The 20,956-nt window shown below is 44.8% G+C and overlaps 1 protein-coding gene across 1 annotated transcript in view; it reads right to left on the bottom strand.

Annotated features, from left to right (window-relative positions):
• Window positions 1-20,722, bottom strand: part of LOC119967809 (leupaxin-like) — a 45,566-nt gene extending 24,844 nt beyond the window's left edge. The window contains exons 1-3 of the mRNA XM_038800813.1: window positions 20,425-20,722; window positions 7,482-7,681; window positions 825-913 (exon numbers count right to left, since the gene is read on the bottom strand). Coding sequence (XP_038656741.1) covers window positions 825-913; window positions 7,482-7,681; window positions 20,425-20,437 — 302 coding nt within the window. The 5' untranslated portion in view covers window positions 20,438-20,722. The remainder of the gene's footprint in view (window positions 1-824; window positions 914-7,481; window positions 7,682-20,424) is intronic.
• Window positions 20,723-20,956: the final 234 nt, after the last annotated feature.

Genomic DNA, 20,956 nt, shown 5'->3' with positions numbered 1-20,956 from the left:
CTAAATATCTTTAAGGTGGAGTTAGAAAGATTCTGGTTGCGCAAAGAATCAAAGGATTAGACAGGGCATGTGGAACTCAACATAAACAGATCGGACATGTTGTTATTGAATGGCGGGTCAGGATCGAGGGGCCGAATGGACACTTCCACCCCATTTAGTAAGTCCACATAGAACCAATTTATTTAAATTACCATATACTATATCCAGTGAATTCCATTTCGAACATTTCCCCAGTATATTGTCACTTAAACCATCTGAAAATACGTATTTTTTCATTCAACCCAATTATGATTTGTTCTCTGTATGTGTTTCATTAGAAACTTCCAATGGATTTCTGCTTCATTCCAGCCAGGAAAAGCGAGGCATTGTTTTAACGTAAAATCTACACCTCCAAAGCAAGCCCTTTTCGACCTTCATTTTGGATACTCCAGACCAGCATTAGCTATTAACCAGGAAACCAAACACCATTTTGCCACTATGACAAGCAGATTGCTACCCAACCTTGGGATCTTTCTACTCAAGTCGTAAAATTATGTAACATAGAAAGGGTCACTTCCGCTGTGCCTTGAATTGACTTCCATCACCCTTTGAGGAAGTAAATACAAAAAAACATTCCTCATATCCTCTCACGTTCTCTGTCAAATTATCTTAAATTTTTAATGACGGTATTTTCCGGTCGCGCCCGCCCCAATTCTGGAAATTCCCGCCGGAGGTCAACGGACCTTTAAATGGTCCATCAAACCTTCCATACCACCCACCCCGCGGCGGTGGTGCTTGAAACTTTACCCCAAATTTTTCAATCATTCCAGATGATTATTGCTCACCTGTAACCATGATCATCTGAATTGAGTTCATCGTCTGTAAAATCCTTAGACTTAGCTCCACCGACACATGTCTTGTAGACCGGTTGTAACTGGAACAACACAATTAGTGATGATAGTGTACATCTAACTGAATCATGTAAACGGTACTGTGAACATGAGAAGAGTTATTTTCTATAATTTCAGCATTCGTCATATCGTCAGCGAGCCAACAACATTTTTCTGATATTGTGGGGTAGATTTGCCACCCAAATAACTTTTCAAGGGAAAAGTCCTCTTTGGGACATTCAATACGCTGTGTGGTGATGGTTTAGCCTTAATTGGAAGAGAGTGGGCATCCTTATCTGAAAGTGACAAATGAGGGATAACGTGCACAAAGCTGTGATGGTTTCGCATTGCACTACAGGAGGAGTACAATGGGGGAAGTGGTGGCATAGGCGTGGTTGTATTGTCGCTGGACTCGAAGTCCAGAAACGTAGGGCAACGCTCTGGGTGGCCAGGTTCGAATGCCACCATGGTGTTTGGCGAAACTTCAATTCAATCATAAAGAAATCCTGGAACTAGAAGTCTAATGGAGACCACGAAAACATTGTCGATTGTTTATGAATGGAAATCTACCATTCCTAGCTGTTCTGGCCTACTTGTGACTCCAGATATCCTGCGATGTGCTTGACTCGTCAATTACCACAACCCCCCCCCCCCTCCCCCTCCACCCATCCCCCCCCCCCACCCCCCACGACCACCCATTATATGGCCTATGAAGCCTCTCAGCTCAATAGACAGCTCTTCCCGCGACACCCACATCCAATTAAGGAAATAAACACCCGACGGGACTTTCCAGTCCTGACCATAGCGGGAATCATCGGGTCGGGATGGAAACTATGACGGACCAGTTAATGGTCCGTGCATCTAGTCTGTGCGGCCCTGTCAGAATTTTATACGTTTTAATGAGATCCCCTCTCATTCTTCTCAATTCTAGTCAATACAGACGCAGTCGACCCAACTTTTCCTCAAACGACAAGGCTGCTATCCCAGGAATTAGCCTGGTTACCTTCACTGCACTCCCTCTATGGCAAGTATATCCTTTCTTCGGAAAGCAGACCAAAATGGCACACAATATTCCAGAGGTGATCTCTAAAGGCCCTGTACAGTGCAGTAAGACATCGTTGCTCCAGTACTCAAGTCGCCTCTGGCAATGGAGGCCAACATGCCATTTGCCTTATTAATTGCTTGCTGTAGCTGCATATTTGCTTCAAGTGACTGTTGAACTCGGACGCCCATGTCCCTCGGTGTGTCAGCATTTACTGATCTATCACCATGTAAATAATATTTCCCATTCTGTTTCTCTGCCCGACGTGGATAGCTTCACATTTCTCAACGGCTGTACTGTATCGGTCACATATTGGTCCACTCACTCAACTTATCTAAATCACCTTCAAGCTTCTTAACAGCCTTCTCGCTATTTATCCTTCCATCAAGTTTCGTTTCATCGGCAATCTGGGAAATATTACTTTGGGTGTCCTGGTCCAAATTATTGACGTGTATTTGCATAGCTGGATCCTGAGCACTGATCACTGTGCGACCCAACGAGTTACTACCTTCCACTTCGAAAGACATCCATTTATTCCTACTCCCTACATCATGTCTGCAAACCAATTCTAAATCCATAACAATCAATTATCACCAACTCATGCACTTTAATTTTGTGCACTAAGCTCTTACGCGTCCAATATTTCCATGGCCACCTACTTGAGGGATATAGATTATCAGGCCCTTAGGATTTATGAGCTTTCATTCCCATTAATTTCACCAGCACAACTTTTCTAATGATATTAATTACCTTCAATTGCTCCCTCACGCCAGAATCCCAATTTCTTAGCATTTCTGGGAAGTTATTTGTGTCTTCTTCCATGAAGACAGAACTGAAGTAATCTTTAATTGCCACTGTGATTTACGTTGTCCCTCGGACAATAAGGGAATAAAAGACCTACATTTGTCGTCATTAATCGTTTTTACATATTACCATACTGACAGAAGAATTTACAGTCCATTTTTATGTTACTTGCAAATTTATTCAGACTTTATTTTTCCCATGCCAATTTAGCTCTCGGTCTTCCTTTGCTGAACTCTCAATACTTCGGCTCGTTAGTTTTCTAACAACTTAGATATTGGGTCGTACTTTCAAATGAGACTTCTTCACTTTCCATTCTAATGAAGACTTTTATCATGTTATGGTCACTGTTTTCCAACTGACCTCGCACAACATACTCATGTATTAACCCCTTCTTATTGCATAACAGAAAATCAATGCCAGCATGTTCGATAATTGCTTCCTCAATATGCTGGTCTAAACAGAAATCTTTCACACACTCCACGAAATCATCCACCACAGTATTGTTGCTAACTTGATTTGCCCATTCTATATGTAGATTAAAGTCATCCATGATTACTCTGCACCCTTGTTACATGCATCTAGTATTTCGTTTGTAATGCCATTCCGTACCTTACCACAAGGAGGCCTATCGAGAACTCTTACTAGCTGTTTCCGCCCCTTGGTGTTTCTTAGCTCCACCAGATTCATTCCACATCACGCAATATCCTCCCACACTACTGCACTGATTGTGTCCTTAACTAACAACACAACCTCACCTCCTGTATATTTTTACACCCTCAGATATTCAGTTTTCAGCCTTGGTCACCCTGCAGCCATGTCTCTATCATATACGAATGCTCCATGGACTCAGACACAGTGCTTTTAGACAGTAATTTTACCATTTGTGCACATGATATTTCGGGCTATGGGGCCGTTTGTGACTAGCCCTTTCTTCCTTTACCTTACACTTTTGCTTTATTATTGTCTGTCCTTCATTTCTATCAGTGTTCCATCCTCCTGCCACTCTAGTTTAAACCACCACTCTAGTTTAAACTATTCCCAACAGCACTGGCAAGTATTCCTGTGAGGATCTTGGTCCTAGTCCTGCAGGAGTGCAAACTGTTCGCCTTGCACAGACCCCACCTTCCTCAGAATTGGTCCCAGTGTCTCAGGAATCCAAATAACTCCCTCCTACACCAAACCTGTAGTCACGCAATCATAGGATGATAGAATACTTATAGTGCAGAAGGGGGCACTTGGCCTTTCGCATCTGCACTAACCCTCGCAAATAGCACCCTACCCAGGCCCACATGCCTGCCTATCCCTGTAACCTCACCTAAACTTCATAACCTTGGACACTAAGTGGCAACATAGCATGGCCAATCCACCTAACCTCCATATCCTTAATAAATCAATAAGTAAACAGTCATTATCCTTGTCACAAGAAGGCTTACATTAACTGGCCGATGGCGTTACTGTGAAAATCGCTCAGTCGCCTGTTTGGTTACACAGAAGGAGAATTCGGAATTTCCAAGCACGTCTTTCGGGACTTGTGGGAGGAAACCGGAGGAACTGTGGGAGCAAACTGGAACAGCCGCAAGATACCCACGCAGACACGGAGAGAATGTGAAAAATGCACATGGACAGTCACCCAAGGCCGGAATTCAACCTGGGCCCCTGGCCTTGTGAGGCAGTAGTGCCACTGTGCCGCCCTTCCATCTGGTTTATCATCCTATTCTTGCTCTTGCGAGTAACAAACACTGGGAGTAATCCAGAGATTTCTAGCTTTCGGGTCCTGCTTTTTAATTCGCTGCCCAGCTCCATATACTGGTCTTTCCCCGGTCCCTCTTATTACCTATGTCATTGGTGCACTATAGGCCATACCCCTTTAGAATGTCCTGCAGGTGCTCAGTGACGTAAATGCGGGTGAGACATATATCTCCAAAGGTAACATTGATCACTTCTTCATTCATTTGTTAATTTCCTCAATGAGGACTTAAAGCCAATGATTGGCCAAATTGGTAGAGGCACCACTGTCATTAAATATGCATAAATTGTTGCTTACTACATTCTGCTTGAATCCTATCACATATGCTGGTTATTGGTACCTTATTATGGCAGCCACAGCTGAGGGACCCACTGTTAGAAATTAAGAATTCACAGCTCAGATAGTTTAGTAAAAGGGTTCTATACCTCAAGTCCCTTGTGCCACAGCGGGTAGTGTTCCTGCCGCCCAGTCAGGATCTCCAGTATCTGTCCCACCCCAGGGCCTTATAATGTGGTCAACCTGCAAATCCTTCCAAACACGCAAGTGTCTGGCAGTAAGAGCGTGAGAAAGTCCTGGTCAGCCACCCTTGATACCCCCATGGCAAAAACTAGCGACCAGAAAGTCTGTCTTAGTCCACCACTGAGTGCGGTAAAGGAATTAAAAAACTTAGTTCCCGAAAACCTGAATAGGTCCCCCGTCGCCCCCCCCCCCCCCCCAATCACAAAAGACTATTATAAAGGTACAGAAAGTAATTAGGAAAACTAAAAGAATATAGAGCGAGGGGAATTGATTCCAAAAGTGGGGAGGTTGTGTTTCAGTTGTAGAGGGCATGAGTGAATTGTGCTCAGTATAAACCTCCTTATTTAAGGAAAGTTTTTAATGTGTTAGAAGCAGTTGAGAGAAGGTTTATGAAACTAATACGACGAATAGGCGGGTTGTCTTATGCGGAAATGTTGATATCAACTCGAGTTTAGAAAAGTAAGAGATGACTTGATGGAATCATTTAAGATCCTGAGCGGTATTGACAGGGGGTATTTGGGAGGATATTTCCTCTTCTGGGAGAACCTGGAACTACATACCATTGTTCAAAACTATAAAGTTGCTCATTTAAGACAGAGATGAGGAGACATGTTTTCTCTCAGAGGATCATAAGCCTCTGGAACTCTTTTCCTCAAAACACAGTGGAAGCAGAATGTTTGAATATCTTAAGATGGAGGTGGATAGATTCTTTATTAACATGTGGGTGAATAGATGTCACGGTTCGGCAGCATTATAATTAGATCAGCCAAGATCTCGTTGAATCGCGGAACTGACTCGACGGGCCAAGTGGCCTACTCCCTCTGGTTCATATCTCCATATTTTTGACTAACATCTTATAAGAGGCATTTGATATGTGTTCCGGAGACAGCCCTTAACCAATACATTCTCAATCCAACTAGGAGAGATGTTTTACCGGATGTGGTGAAAGTGAATGAATTTGGATAAGTAAACCAAGTGTCCGTGAGAAACCGTTTGTGCAAGAGTGATCATAACATCAGAAGACACAGATTAGGAAGAGCAAAGATCTTGGGTCAATCTTCAAACTTAATGGAGAGTATAAAGATCCAGGAGGTCTAAGAAAGGAAGTTAACAGGCGTTTGTATACTGTGTCCTCCAGCGGCGTGTGGTAAATGCAATGGGAAATTCGATTGACAGTGGCGTGAACAGGAAACCCTGCTGCCGGCCAAGGCTGAGAAACACAACGCGGGGAAGCCAAAGAATCTCACTCCAACAACTCCAGTAATGTCTATGGATGGAGCATGCTGAAAGTCAACACTGATGGCGGGATTTTCCGAACCCTACCCCCCCCCCCCCCCCCCAATCACCCGCGGGCCTGTATACCGGAAGTTCAAACTCGATACCAACAGGTCTTTAAATAGCCCATCGGACTTTCTGTCGCCCGCGCGATGATTCCTGTGGTGGTCTGGAACGGAACATCCGCCACTGTTAGCGTGCAGGGAAATGCACAAACTAGTGTGGCCCTGAAATACGTATCTAAAATATTCCCTCCTTAAACGATATCGGATTACTCACTAGACTATCGTAGGAAATTTCATTTTCAAGAATTAACTGTGCAAGGATTGAAATATATTGGGTTTTTTTGGTTGGGGGGGACGATGCAGAAACTAATATTGGCATGGCAGTGGCTGCAAAAGTTCAATGACATCATTGGCCATTTGTTCTGTTTCAGTAATTTCAGATGGGGAAATGGTGTTGTTGAGGAACCCAAGAGGATTTCCTGGTTCGCTGAGTGATTGACCTTTCTTTCAGGGGTCATGGTTAAGTACAGCCTGGGACAGGCAACGTTCTCTCTTCTTTCTCGATTAGCAATTACATAGAGTAATACATTTGGATTTTCTCCTTGCGGCTGCAGGCCCGAAGTCAACGGAACTCTCAATGATCCACTTAGTTTTCCGTACTACCTGCGACAAATCCCGTGGCAGACGGGACTGGGAAATTTAACACAGAGTCAATGCGTTTTACAACACAAAAGGAGGCCCTTCGGCCCATCGTGGCTGTGCTGGGCATGAAGCACTTACCTTTTCTAATCCCATTTCCCAGCACTTTGTCATTAGCCTTGGGTGCTTTCAAGTGCTCATCTAACTGCTTCTAAAATGTTGTGAGAGTTCCCGCCTCTCACCACCCTTTCAAACACTGAGTCATAACACCCAAAATATCCCACTAATATCTGCACAATTGGAAAGAAAAATAAGGGTACATTTTCCAGTTCCGACCACCGAGGAATTTGTTGTGGGCCGTCGGAAACTTTAACAAACCAATGAGACTTGAGGTTGGGTAAGAATGTCCGAACTCGGGGTGTGTGGCACAGGAAATAACTACCCATAATGCAGGGGACATGCACACCACGAAACCTATTATGCCCCCAGCAGGTACAAATGAGCAAATACCCGACGATTATTCCTCACGATTGCCAATTCATGTATTCAAGTTGCCCTACTGAAATTGAGATGTTTCTTACCTGTACTGGTTTTGCGGAGGATGCTTCACTTCCACCACCGGGGCCCTGCGGAGGTAATGCTTTGCCATTCACCGAAGACGGAAAAGGACTATTCCGTGATGCAAATTCTGGCAGAAGGTCATACTCAGATGGAGCTGGGTGATCCGGGTTACCTCCACGGTCAGTTACTGAGGTTTGCTCAAGTTCAGCCAGCAATATATCTGAAATGATAACAGAACGTTCAATAATAAAAACAATAATCGCTTAGTGTGACAAGTAGGCTTCAATGAAGTTAATGTGAAAAGCCCCTAGTCGCCATATAACGGCGCCTGTTCGGGGAGGCCGGTACGGGAATTGAACCCGCGCAGCTGGCCCTGTTCTGCATTATAAGCCAGCTGTTTAGCCCACTGTGTTAAACCAGCCCCTATGCTGAACCAGCCCCTTGACCACCAATGTAGAGTTGCAGTGTGCAGTGGTATACAGACCAGTAATACAGATAACCGGGGTTATGGCCTGGACAGTTCAGTTCAAATCCCACCAGGGAAAATGGTGAGATTTGAAATCAATAAAAATCTGGAATTTAAAGTCAAGAATTAAGAAATGACCATGAGATCATTGCCGGTTTTTGCGAAACCCATCCAGTTCATTTTGCCGACCATGTGACTCATGATCCACAGCAGTGTGGTTTACTCTTAAATAGTCCAAGAAACTGCTCATTTCCAGAGCAATGGCTGACAGAGATGTGCACATCCAAATAATAAATAAATTACAACTTCATTTGTACTGGGCATTGCACCGCCTCTGCACACTATTGGTTTACTTATTAAAAGAAAGCAAATGCATCAGAAGAAGTTGAGAGAAGCATTTTGAGGACAGGCTGGAGAGCTGTGGTTTGTATCACTTGAGTTTAAATGAGTAAGAGGCGAATTGATTGAAATCTTGAAGATCCTGATGGGTATTGACGCATTGAATTTTTCGTCTTGGAAAGTCTCGAGGTAGTGCATCACTCTTTAAAAACAAGGAGTCGATCATGTTGCTTCTCTCAGAGAGGCTTGAGTCTCTAGAACTCAAGACTTGATAAGTGTCACAAGTAAGCTTCAATGAAGTTACTGTGAAAAGCCCCTAGTCGCCATATAACGGCGCCTGTTCGAGAAGCCGGTGGAAGTTGAATCTTCAACTATTTCGAAGGCTGAGCTCGATAGGAGCGTAATGATGTGATACGCTATTGGGGGTAGGCAGGAATATGGGGTTGAAATGATCTTCGGATCTTATTGAATAGAGGAGCGGGCTCAAGGGGCCGAGTGGCCTAATCCTGTTCCTAATTTGAATGTTACTTAAATTTCGTCTGAAGGACCGAATTGGTTTATACACTGATTCCCAGTGAATTCCAATTCTCTTCCCGCACTAAGTCAGACCACCGTCAATGTCCATGGTTAGTAATTCCCGGAACAGGTTGCTAGACTGATGCCAGGGGCTTATATATTCATGGGCACCACCCCACATCAAGTGTGGCTGATCAGAGTCTCTCCCGCTCTCACCGCCAGCCATTGCCGCCCAGGAAGCATATTTGCAGCTAGACAATCACCCTGCTTTGTTAGCGATATGAAAGCACCTTCTCTGGCCATCAAGTCCCGAATCAATGAGGTCTCCTTATCCTTATCGCAATCCTTTCACTGGTCAGGGAAATAAGGACCATGAATAGAGAAGGGATTTGACCTTTAGTGAACAGTATTCTTTTTCCACTGCTATAGGTCTTCCGCAAGGCACGTTATGTTAAAATTGATTCTGGAATGCACCTTCTGTGTTGCCAAAGTGCACTGTTTCATGAGTACAGTGATCACAGGAAAGAGAAAACTACACAAATCATTGCTCCGTATTCACTGTTCAGCGGGTCCGTGTGGAATAGGATTGGGTTAGGGTCAACCTACGTTTGTGATACGAACAATAGGAAACGCAATCGACTGCTAAAACTTTCTATTGACAATAGCCCCTAGTGCGGGGATGTAGTGAGGAGCACAACCATAGTTCCGGGAATTACTAGCCATGGTCTGACTTAGTGCATTACCACTGGAATAGTAATCCCAAGGGGAATGCCCTGACGTGAAGCCCACCACAGAAAAGGCGAAACTTGAATTCAGTAAAAATCTAATGAACCATGTTGATCGTTGTAAAAATCCGTCTGCTTGACCTACAGATCAGAGCAGATCCGCCGCAAAGTGGTTGACTAATAATTGCCCTCAGAAAATGGTCTACCACGTCACTCAGGTGAAGGCTACGTAAGGCTGGGCAATGAATGTTAGCACAGCCAACGACTCCCCAATCCCCTCAATGATTTTTTGAAATATCTTGGTCTCTAAGCAGGTTTAGTCTTATGTGTGAGAGTCAACGGCGGAGGACGTGTGGCCATGCCAATGAATGACAGTGCTAATGTTGTTGTCTCTGTAGCGGAGAGCTAGTGAAACATTAGTGGTAGGAAATAGAATGTTTGAAAATCCAAATGCACTACATCCACTGATCACATGTTATGCAATAGAGTCAAAACATTTTACAGCTGAGAAAGAGGCCCTTCGGCCCATCATGTCTACGCCGGCCATCAAGCATCCCTGTATGTTTTGGCGTTATGGCTTTACAAGTGCTCACCTAAATGCTTCTTAGATGTTGGGAGGATATCCGCCTCTACCACGCTTTCAGGGAGAGAGTTCTAGATTCCCACCACCCTCTGGGTGAAAAAAACATTTCCTCAAATCCCCTCTAAGTCTCTTGTCCCTTACCTTTAGTCTATTCCCCCATGTTTTTGACTCCTCGACAAATGGTAAAGGTTTCTTCCTATATATCCGATGTCCCTCATAATTAATACACCTTAATCAGGTCCCCCTTCAGCCTTCTCTGTTCCAAGGAATTCAACAACAGCCTATCCAGCCTCTCTTCATAGCTGAGACTTTCCAGCCCAGGAAACACCCTGGCGAATCTCCTCTCATCCCTCACTTGTGCAATAACATACTTCCTATAGTGTGGTGACAAGAACTGCGCACAGTACTTCAGCTAGGGCCCAAACAGGTTTTTTATACAACTTCATCTTAATTTACTGCTCTTATATTCTATGCCTCGTCTAATAAGGGCAAGCAACACAAATTCCTTCTTAACCACCTGCCTTCTCGCTTTTAGGGATCTTTGGAAATGCACCCCAAGTTCCTCTGGTGGTCCAAGCTTCCTCGTGTCCTACTGTTCATTGTACACTCCCTTGCCTTGTTAGTCCTCCAAAAATACATCACCTCACACTTTTCAGGGTTGAATTCCATTTGCCTCTGTTATGCCGATCTGACCAGTCTGTCTATATCATCCTGTAATCCAAGGCTTCCCTCCTCCATATTTACCACAGTACCCATTTTCGTGAGATAATGGTCACCAAAATGGCGAATTGATTTGGCAAACGCAACTGTTATATTAGTGAACCAGGTGACTGTTTTACAGCAATGAGCATCATAGCGTCATAGAGGTCGACGGCACAGAAAAGCCCGTACGGTCCATCGCATCTCCTCCGATCAGAAACAGCCGCTGAATTGTCCTAATCGCATTTCCCAGCACTTTTCCTATAGCCTTGTATGCCTTTTGATCGCAAGTGCAAATCTAAATGCTTCTAAAATGTTATGTGGGTCTCTGCCTCCACCACTCTTTCAGGCAATGATTTCCAAACTCCTCCACTCTCCGGATGAAAAAGTATTTAATCAAATACTCTAAACCTTCTGCAACTTACCTTAAATCCACGCTTCCTGGTCATTGATCCCTCCACCAAGGGGAGAAGTATGTTCCTGTCTACTCTATATGTGCCCTTCATAACTTTATACACTTCAATCATGACGCCCCTCAGTCTACTCTGCTCCAAGGAAAACAACCGCCTATCCAATCTCTCTTCATAGCCAAAACTCTCCAGCTCGGGAAACATCCTGGCAAATCCCCTCCATCATTCGACTTTTAATTTCAGATTTTTATTGGAATATTTTTATTCAGATATCGCCACCCGCCGTGGTGGAATGTGAAACTGGATCGTCGGAACATTACTTTGGATTTAGCTTGCGGTGACGACACCACTAGACCACCTCCTCCACCGATTTAGGATTGCCCAAGTGACCTGCTACCCACGCTAATAATGGAGTTACCCATCCTCCTGTCTAAAAGCGGGAAAATTGCTTATCTTCTTAGTTTTGTCGTACACCAACAAGAGGTGCATTTGCAATGAAACATACTGTCAGGTCTATCAATGGGAGGGAGGCGCCAGCCGGTGCAGCGGGCATCCAATCCGGACCAGATTGCTCTGTATTTACTGATGGAATCAACAAATACAAATGAGCCGATCAGCAAGCAATGGAGTGCACAAACCTTATTTCGGCCACATTTGGAATATTGGGCACAATTCTCGTGGCCACACTACCAGAAGACGGTAGAGGTTTTGGAGAGGGTACAGAAGAGGTTTACCAGGATTTTGACTGTTCTATAGGGTATCAGCTATGAGGAGAGGTTGGATAGATTCGGATTGTTTTCACTGAAACGATCGAGGTTGAGGGGCGACACGATAGACGTTTACAAAATTATGAGGGGCATGGACAAAGTGGCTAGTCAGAAGCTTTTTCCCAGGGTGGAAGAGTCAATTATTACGGGACACAATTTTAGGGTGCGTGGTGTAAAGTTTACAGGAGATGTGCCAGGGAAGTCTTTTACACAGAGGGTGGTGGGAGCCTGGAACTCACTGCCGGTGTTGATGATTTCCAGGGATAGTGTGTGAGGGCCGGGTTACATTTTGTAGGGAGGGAGAGTTTGAGATGGGGTTGGGGGTCGACGGGGAGGCAGAGCTTGTGTGTTTATGAGGGGACAAATGGGCAGGAGAAGATTAGAGTCAGTGTTGTTTGAAATCCATGAGTACAGCTTCATAATTAAACGAAAGATCCAATTTTTATAGAGCTTGAATTGAAGCTGATAGAAACATGTGATTGACTGTGCAGTGAGGTGGTAGAACGACTACAATAGTAACGTTTAAGGGGCATCTTGAAGAGGATGGAAATAGAGGAATACGGAACCCGGAAGTACAGAAAGTTTTATTTTTGAAGGGCATTATGATCGGCGCAGGCGTAGAGGGCCGAAGGGCCTGTTGCTGTGCTGCACTTTTCGTTGTTCTTTGAAATCAGAGTCTAATTGGTGAGTTAGAAAGATCAAGAAAACACAGATCCAAACTAATGGATGGTTAACTTGAGGCACGCGCACAAGGAACACAGATAGATGACGAGGCAAGGAAGGCCAGGCAGAGGCTCCTGAGGTTTTACTGTTTTTGGAAAGGCAAGCAGGTTTGAGACTCGACCTCCAACAGGCCAGAAACAGCGGGATGTGATTCACCATGAGATGAGGTCAACCACAGAGCGGAGCAGGTCAGCTGAGGAGGTTTGCAAGGCGCAGGGCGCCGAATTTAAGACACCACGGGGTGAGGTCATTTACCGAGCAGTCGTGGTGAGTAAGATTGCTACTCGACCAGGGCAGGCCAGCGGCAGCAAGGCGCAATGGGCGATACCTCAAAGCAAACCTTAGCCATGAGGAGACACCGAGTGAGGCAGAAGGTTACCTTGAAGACCCCAGTCAAACGATGTGAGTGAGATTTTCAGAATGGGACACTGTGAGGGGTGGAGTTAAACTGTCAGGCGGTGGGAGGAAGAGAGCGAGGGTGTGAGGGAGGAGAGTATGCGAGGAGGTTAGCCAGTGTTGCTGATTTCCAGTGATAGTGTGTGAGGGTCGGGTTACATTTTGTAGGGAGGGAGAGTTTGCAATGGGGTTGGGGGTCCATGAGGAGGCAGAGCTTGTGTGTTTGTGAGCAGACAAATGGGCAGGAGAAGATTAGAGTCACTGTTGTTTGAAATCCATGAGCACAACGCTTTGCGCAGGTGAAGGAGACACATCCTGAGTCAGTGAGACACATCCAGAGTGGGAATTCGAACTTGGTAATATGGTGCAGTGAGGTCATTCGGTGCAGAGTGGGAGAACGTGCGAATTCCCTTTCTTCTGGCCTGTAACTGTTAACCTGCAGGGAGAGAACCTGAGAGCATCCTGGGAAGTAAGTAATTTTTATTTTATTTGTATTACCTTTTCACATTGTGGGGGCGGGGAAGTGGACTGCAAGTGACATCACAGTAAAGCTGTGACCTGATTGGCTGGTTGGGAATCTGTTAAATTTGATGAAAAAATAACATTGCAAAAAAATATCAAATTGATTAACTAGATTGTGGAGTAACTAACCCTGAGGGCAGAGATCGGTATTTAGCATTTAATTTTACAGTAAGAATCATCTAGCGTCAGGGCCATATAGTTAATTGTAACTCAATCTATCAATAATTCAATTGTTTATTTTAAATTAATTAACTAGTGCTTAATTGTCACTCAGCGGGGTGCAGTGCTCCAACAGTGAGATGTGGCAGATCTGTGAGGCTTCCAACGTTCCGGTCGCCAACATCTGCAGTAAGTGTAGCCAATGGCAGCTCGTCACAGACTGCGTGGTTCGGTTGGAGCAGCAATTGGATGCACTTAGGAGCAAGGAGATGGCGGAAAGCGTCATAGATAGTTGTAGAGATGTGGTCACACCCAAGGTGCAGACAGCGAGATGGATGACCACCAGAAGGGCCAGGCAGCCAGTGCAGCTGATTGAGGTGCACAGATTTAGGAAGAGCATGATAGGTCAGATAAAAGGTTTATTGGCTCCCCTTTGGAGAAAGGCCAAAATGAGCGAGCACAGATTTAAAGTAAGGCGCAGGAGATTTAGATGAAAACCCTTTTCGCCCAGAGGTGATGGGAATCGGTAACTCACTGCCTGAAACTGTGGCAGAGGCAGGATGCCTCACTATTTAAGGAGCATTTAGAGCATTTGAAATACCATACCATCTAAGGCTAATGGTCAATTGCTGGAAAATGGGATTAGAATCGATTGGTGCTTGATGGCTGGCACAGACACATTGGGTTGAAGTCCGCTTGCTGAGCTGTAAAAATGCTATGATCAGGTTCATTAATATACCAATGTCCCTGAAGGAAGGATATCTGCTGTATTTACCATTTCAGACGCACGGCAAAGTGGTTGAATCTTAAGTGTCCTCTGAAATGACCTAACAAGCCAATCAGTTGTATGCAATCGCAAGGAAGTGAAAAAACAGTGTTCCACGTGGCGCCGGCCTAACAGTACAGTGGGTTTTCCTTCAACACATGCACTGCAGTGGTTCAAGAAGGCAACTGCCCACCTGCTTCACAAGAGCTGCAAGGGAGTGGCCATGAACTGCCATTGACGCCCATATCCAGTGAAGGAATGAATCGAATCCAATCCTTGAGTGATAAAATATGCAATGCAAATCTCAGTGAGCGATATCAATGTGTATGTGTGGAGGGAAGGGAGAAACCACGCCCTCACCCTGACCCTCCACACACACACGTAAATACAAGGGGTGCATGCCTAGGGATAGGAGTAAGTGATTCAACAGATCGATCCTGCCCTGATACTCAATACCATCATGGCTGATTGCACCCGTCTATTCCTTCTTTCACTCACTACCACATATGCCTTTGCCTTATTGTCAATCAAAAATCTTTCAATCTCTCACAAACTTACTCAATGACTGAGCTTTCACAACCCCCTGCGGTGGGGAATTCCAAAGATTCACAATCCCCTGAGTAATTAAATTGCTCTCATCTCAGTCCTCATTGCGATTTCCCTTATTTTGAAATTGTGCCCCCTGGCTTTGGACTCCCAACCGTAGGAAACATCTTAACTTCATGGACTCTGTCTATTCCTTTAAGTATTTTGGTGGTTTCAATGAGATCACCTCTCGTTCTTCGAAACTCTCGAAAATGCAGGGCCAGTTTGCACAATCTCCTTCATAAGACAGCTCCCCCCCCCCCGCCCCCATCCACGGAATAAGTCCGGTAAACATTCGTTAACCCCCCCCCCGATGAAAGTAATATCCTTTTTGAGGTCAGGGGACAAAAATCACACATAATACCTCAGTTGTGATCTCAACATGTTACATCCCACTGGTTCCATAGGATTAGAATGGAACATAACCACACAATTGCTGCTGTTCACAAGGAGGCCATTCGGCCCATCGATTCAGCACCGACCCCATGAAAGAGCACACCACCTATGCTCACTCTCCCGGCCTATGCGGCAAAGAGGACTGAGATGAGAGCAATTTAATTACTCAGAATATTGTGAATCTTCGAAATTCCCTATCGCAGGGGGCTGTGAAAGCTCAGTCATTGAGTAAGTTTCAATCAGAGATTAATCGATTTCTGATTGACAATAACCCCACTTTCCCTGCATAATCCTGGACATTAAGGAGCAATTTAGCATGACCAATCCACCTATCCTGAACATCTGTGGACATGAATCACTGACCTGTACTCAAATCCTCTTGCAATATTTCTATTCAACATGTACAGAGTGCTGAGTCCCAGAAGAAACAAAGTGAACAGGAAAACGGGTAAAATAGAACACTGCTATTCACTGTTTTTTTTTCCTTTGATAGACAGAGATGAAGGTTGGTGTACATATCAATGAGGGGCAGGGCCTCTGTTTCTGTGTTTGTATGGAGAGATAGTAAAAGCGAATGCCTATGTGTATCAGTGAAGAAGACAGAAGCTTGAATAAAGGTGAAGGATGACCCTGTATATGAGTGAGATACTCTGATTGATGTGTGTGTTTTGTTTTTGGTGAGGTGTGCGTTCTGTGACGTGCAATCCGACCTTTAACATTTGCACCTCTTGCAAACCAGTCCAAACCGGCATTTCACGAGTTAACTTCCCCAAGACTGGTGGTCATGTCAAACAGTGTACGCAGCTGCCTTCGCAGAGTGCAGGGACATCTTACTCATTGCGAACCAAGATTGAAGGAAGTGAAACCGCCGCAAACGGAAACCCTTCACTGCTGCAGTTTGAAGCATTTTGCTCATGCAGGCAGAGGCTGACACACCTGCAGCTTTATTTGACCAGAGCGTCCAAAACCCACCCGCTCCGGCATCGACTTGCGCTGGCATGTTATGTTGTTATTGAAAAATTATCTTTGATTCACTGCCCACGTTCAGGTTCCATTGTAAACCTTGCTCCCTGTCTTGTCACCGCGGAAGTATGTGCCTAGGAGGGAAAGCTGAGAGCTCAGCAAGCAGACTGGTCTCCAGGTTCAAAACCGCACTTAGCAGAACTTGTAAATGAATAGTTTCCTTTCTCAGAAGTTTGAAGACGAATCAGAACAACCGTATGTGAAACACGTGTCTGGGGAATGTAGATTATATCGTTATTTGAAATGAAAATCGCTTATTGTTACAAGTAGGCTTCAAATGAAGTTACTGTGAAAAGCCCCTAGTCGCCACATTGCGGAGCCTGTTCGGGGAGGCTGGTACGGGAAACGAACCGTGCTGCTGGCCTCCCGTGGTCTGCTTGTAAAGCCAGTGATTTAGCCCTGTGCTAAAATAATAATAATAATTTCATTTTTTCTCAAAGAATCCTTCAAGAACTTGTTCAAAGATGTGCAGGTTAGGTGGTTTGGCCATGCTTAAATATCCTTCAGTGTCCAGGGATATGCAGATTAGGTGGACTGGCCATGCTGAACTATCCTTCAGTGTCCAGGGATGTGCAGGTTAGGTGGATTGACCATGCTGAACTACTCCTTTGTCTCCAGGGATGTGCAGGTTAGGTTATGGGGCTGGGTAAGTGTGGGCAGGGGAAATGAAATGAAAATTGCTTATTGTCACAAGTAGGCTTCAAATGAAGTTACTGTGAAAAGCCCCTAGTCGCCACATTCCAGCGCCTCTTCGGGGAGGCTGGTACAGGAGTTGGCCTAGGTAAGGTGTTCCATCCGAATGTAGGTGCAGACTGGATAGGCAGAATATCATTCTTCTGTTCAATAGGATTCTATGATTCTAAGCCCTCTATTTCTTAACACCAACATACGAATGGGGAGCAGAGTGAAGCCATTCAGCCCCTCGAGACTGATCCGTCATTCAATGAGCTAATCTGATTGCGGACTGGACTCCATATTGCCGCCTACGCCTATACACGTTTTGATTGTTAGTCAAAGGCCTGTCTACCTCTGCCTTAAAAAAATAAATATTCAATGACCCTGTTACTGCCACTGTGTGGGGAAAAATTTCAAAGCCTCACTCACGGCTGAAAGAGAGAACGTGATGTGGAGATGCCGGGCTTGGACTGGGGTTAGCACAGTAAGACGTCTTACAACACCAGGTTCACCTGAGGAAGGATCTGCGCTCCGAAAGCTCGTGTTTGAAACAAACCTGTTGGACTTTAACCTGGTGCTGAAAGAGAGAACGACCAATCACCCTCATCTGGGTCTAAATGGGACGTCCATTGCTCAATTGTTTCCCTTAGGTGTCGAGTTGATTAAAATTAGAAAGGATATGCTTCAGTTGCACAGGAATTTGGTGAGACTACATCTGGAGTTTTTGGGTACAGTTATGGTCTCCTTGTCGAAGGAATTATGTAAATGTATTATAAGCCATTCTGAGAAGGTTCACTGGACCAATTCCAGAAATAGACGTGCTGTCTTATGAGGAAAAGATGGAGAGGTCAGGATTGTAACCACTGTAGTTTAGAAGAGTAGCTTGATTCAAACCTTTAAGATCCTGAGGAGTATTGGCAAGGGGTAGTTGAAAAGGATGTTTCCTCTTGTGGCAGAATCTAGATCTAGGGGTCACTGTTTAAAAATAAGCGGTTGACCATTTCAGACGGATATGAGGAGAAATGTTTTCTCTCAGAGGGTGGTGAATCTCTGGGACTCTTTTCAACAGGCAGTGGAAGCAGAATGTTCGAATATTTTTAAGGCTGAGGTGGATAGATCGATTATTGCTTAACAAGGGGGTGAATTTATCAGGCTCAGGGAACGTGGGGTTAAGGTAACAATCAGATCAGCCATGATCGTATTGAGAGATGGAACAGGCTCGAGGGGCAGAGAGGCCTACTGCTACTCCTGCTCCAAGTTGGTATGTTCGTATATCATATGTACTCTCTCCCACAAGGGGGAAACGTACTTTCATCATCCAATCTGTGAAGATCTGCTCAAGTTCGCAAATGTTTCAATAATATCACCTCTCATTTATCTGAACTCCAATGGATACAAGCCCAAACTCTCCCATCTTTTCTCATGTAGTGAGGCGTGAGTAACTGAAGAGATCGCTTTGCAACAGGAAAACACCCTGGCTTGCTGCACATCCAAATTACAGATTCTGCCACTCGCTGGATATTTGAAAGCATGTATTAAAACATAATCCCCTAGTTACACCTATTAAATGGTATTAGTCCATGCACGGATAGTTAATAAATAAACCATTTCAACATAGAAACATAGAAACAAATAAGCAAGCCGGCTCCGCCCTTCATTATGATCATGGCTGATCTACAAGTTCAATACCCTGATCCCGCTTTCCCCCTGTATCATTGATCCGTTTAGCACTAAGAGCTAGATCTAACTCCTTCTTGAATTCATGAACAAATTTAAATAAAATGCTAAGAATTTTACATGTGCTGGCGAACTCTGGAGGTAATGCCAGAGATTGTCTGATCAGGAAATGTTGCAGAGAATAGGTTTCTTCCCAAGATACTAATTGGCGACAATGTAAGATTACATTAACACAGCAGGTAAATTGGTATTTCATACTTACATATTTTGACAACAAGATTTAACACACAATTCGGCCTATCGATTTTGTACCGGCCTTCAAGCACCTATCTATTCTAATCCCATTTTGCAGCACTTAGTCCGTAGTACTATGGCTTTCAAGTGCTCATCTAAATAATTTTTAAGTATTGTGAGGGTTTCCGCCTCTACAACCCTTTCAGGCAGTGAGATCCAGTATCCCACTACCCGCTGGGTAAAAAGGCTTTTCCTCAAATCCCTTTAAATCTCCAGACACTTACTTTAAATCAATATCTCCTGGTTATTGACCGTCCCATTAAGAAGAAACATTCCTTCCTATCTACCCTATCGATGCCGCTCATATTTTTGTACATCTTGATCAGGTTCCCCCTTAGCCTCTCTGCCCTCGAGGACATTTCCTGAAATGGTAATGAAAGCAGGTTCATTACTAACTTCCAACTGATATGTAGAGGAAAATGGGAAAGTAATGTTCCTGGAGTATAGAGAAAGAGCAGGCATTAACTGGGGAGTATTCCATCGCATTCCTGACTCTCCAAAGTTTATCCACCATCTGCAACGCACAAGTCAGGAGTGTGATGGCATACTCTCCACTTCCCTGGATGCATGCAGCACCAGCAACATTCAAGATGTTCAACACCATCAAGGACAAAGTAACCCCGCTTTATTGGCACGCCATTCACAAGCATTTACTCCCTTCACCAGTGGCAGCTGTGTGTACCATCTACAAGATGCACTGCAGCTTTTCACCAAGGTTCCTTAGTGAGCACCTTCCAATCTCACGACGACTACTATCTACAAGGACCACAGCAGCAGATACCTGGGAACCCCAACAACTAGAGGTTCCCCTCCAAGTCACTGACCACCCTGACTTGGAAATATATGGTCTTTCCTTCACTGTCACTGGGTCAAAGTCCCGGAACGCCCTCCCTAACAGCACCGTGGGTGCAACTACACCTCGGTGACTGCAGCCACCTTCACCTTCGACCTTCTCATGGACACTCAGGAACGGGCAATAATTGCTAGCCTAACCAGCGGTGCCCACATTCCTTAAATATTAACTTTAAAATAATAATCGGTCAGTACAATTAAAATGTTGGCACAGACGCTCGGATTCTGACGTGACAGTTCTGAATTTAATACAGCCATTTATAAATTGGACTCCTCGTCCATCGAATTGAGGAGCCACTTTGGCCTCCATATATCTTCGACTTCGCCATCACTTTTACTCTCCACCTCGACACTTTTCACAACTGCAATCAGACCTTATCAGTCACTCACCGAGTTCATCCATGACAAAATTGAAGGGACGCTGATCACGTCTAGATGGCTCCAGCCTTCGGTCGAAACTCTGGCGATGAGGCGGGGGAAGGGAGGTATATTGAAACGATCGCTGCCTCTCCCTTGTTTCCTGTTGAAGCCAATTTGCTCTGCCCTTCAGGAAGTATCAGCACGCATGTGCATCTGGCTCTCAGTTGTTTAACTCGATTCCTGCAGTAATGCACGCAGAGACCGAGAATCTCCCTTTCAGAGACCTAGTTTCGGGCTCCATATGCCATCTAGATGCGGGTTCCGCTTTTCTTCTCAATTACCAAACCATTTAAACGCTTACATTTGCAAAGCTCCTTTCCTGCCCGCTCCAGCCCAACCCTCTTCGTCCCATGATGTGAATCATGCAATGTAGAAGGAAGGCATTCGTCCCAATGTATCTGGGTCATGAACTTTGACCCGGCTATTTAATTAGGCTCACTTGGCAGTTAATCCACGCCCAGCACCCATTCAAAACATTGTCCCTATCCCAGCTTCTCCAGTG

The sequence above is a fragment of the Scyliorhinus canicula genome, chromosome 6, assembly GCF_902713615.1.
Source record: "Scyliorhinus canicula chromosome 6, sScyCan1.1, whole genome shotgun sequence".
In the NCBI taxonomy this organism is placed as follows: Eukaryota; Metazoa; Chordata; class Chondrichthyes; order Carcharhiniformes; family Scyliorhinidae; genus Scyliorhinus; species Scyliorhinus canicula.
Note: the sequence above shows the minus strand (reverse complement) of the source record. Positions and strands in the feature narration are given on the sequence as shown.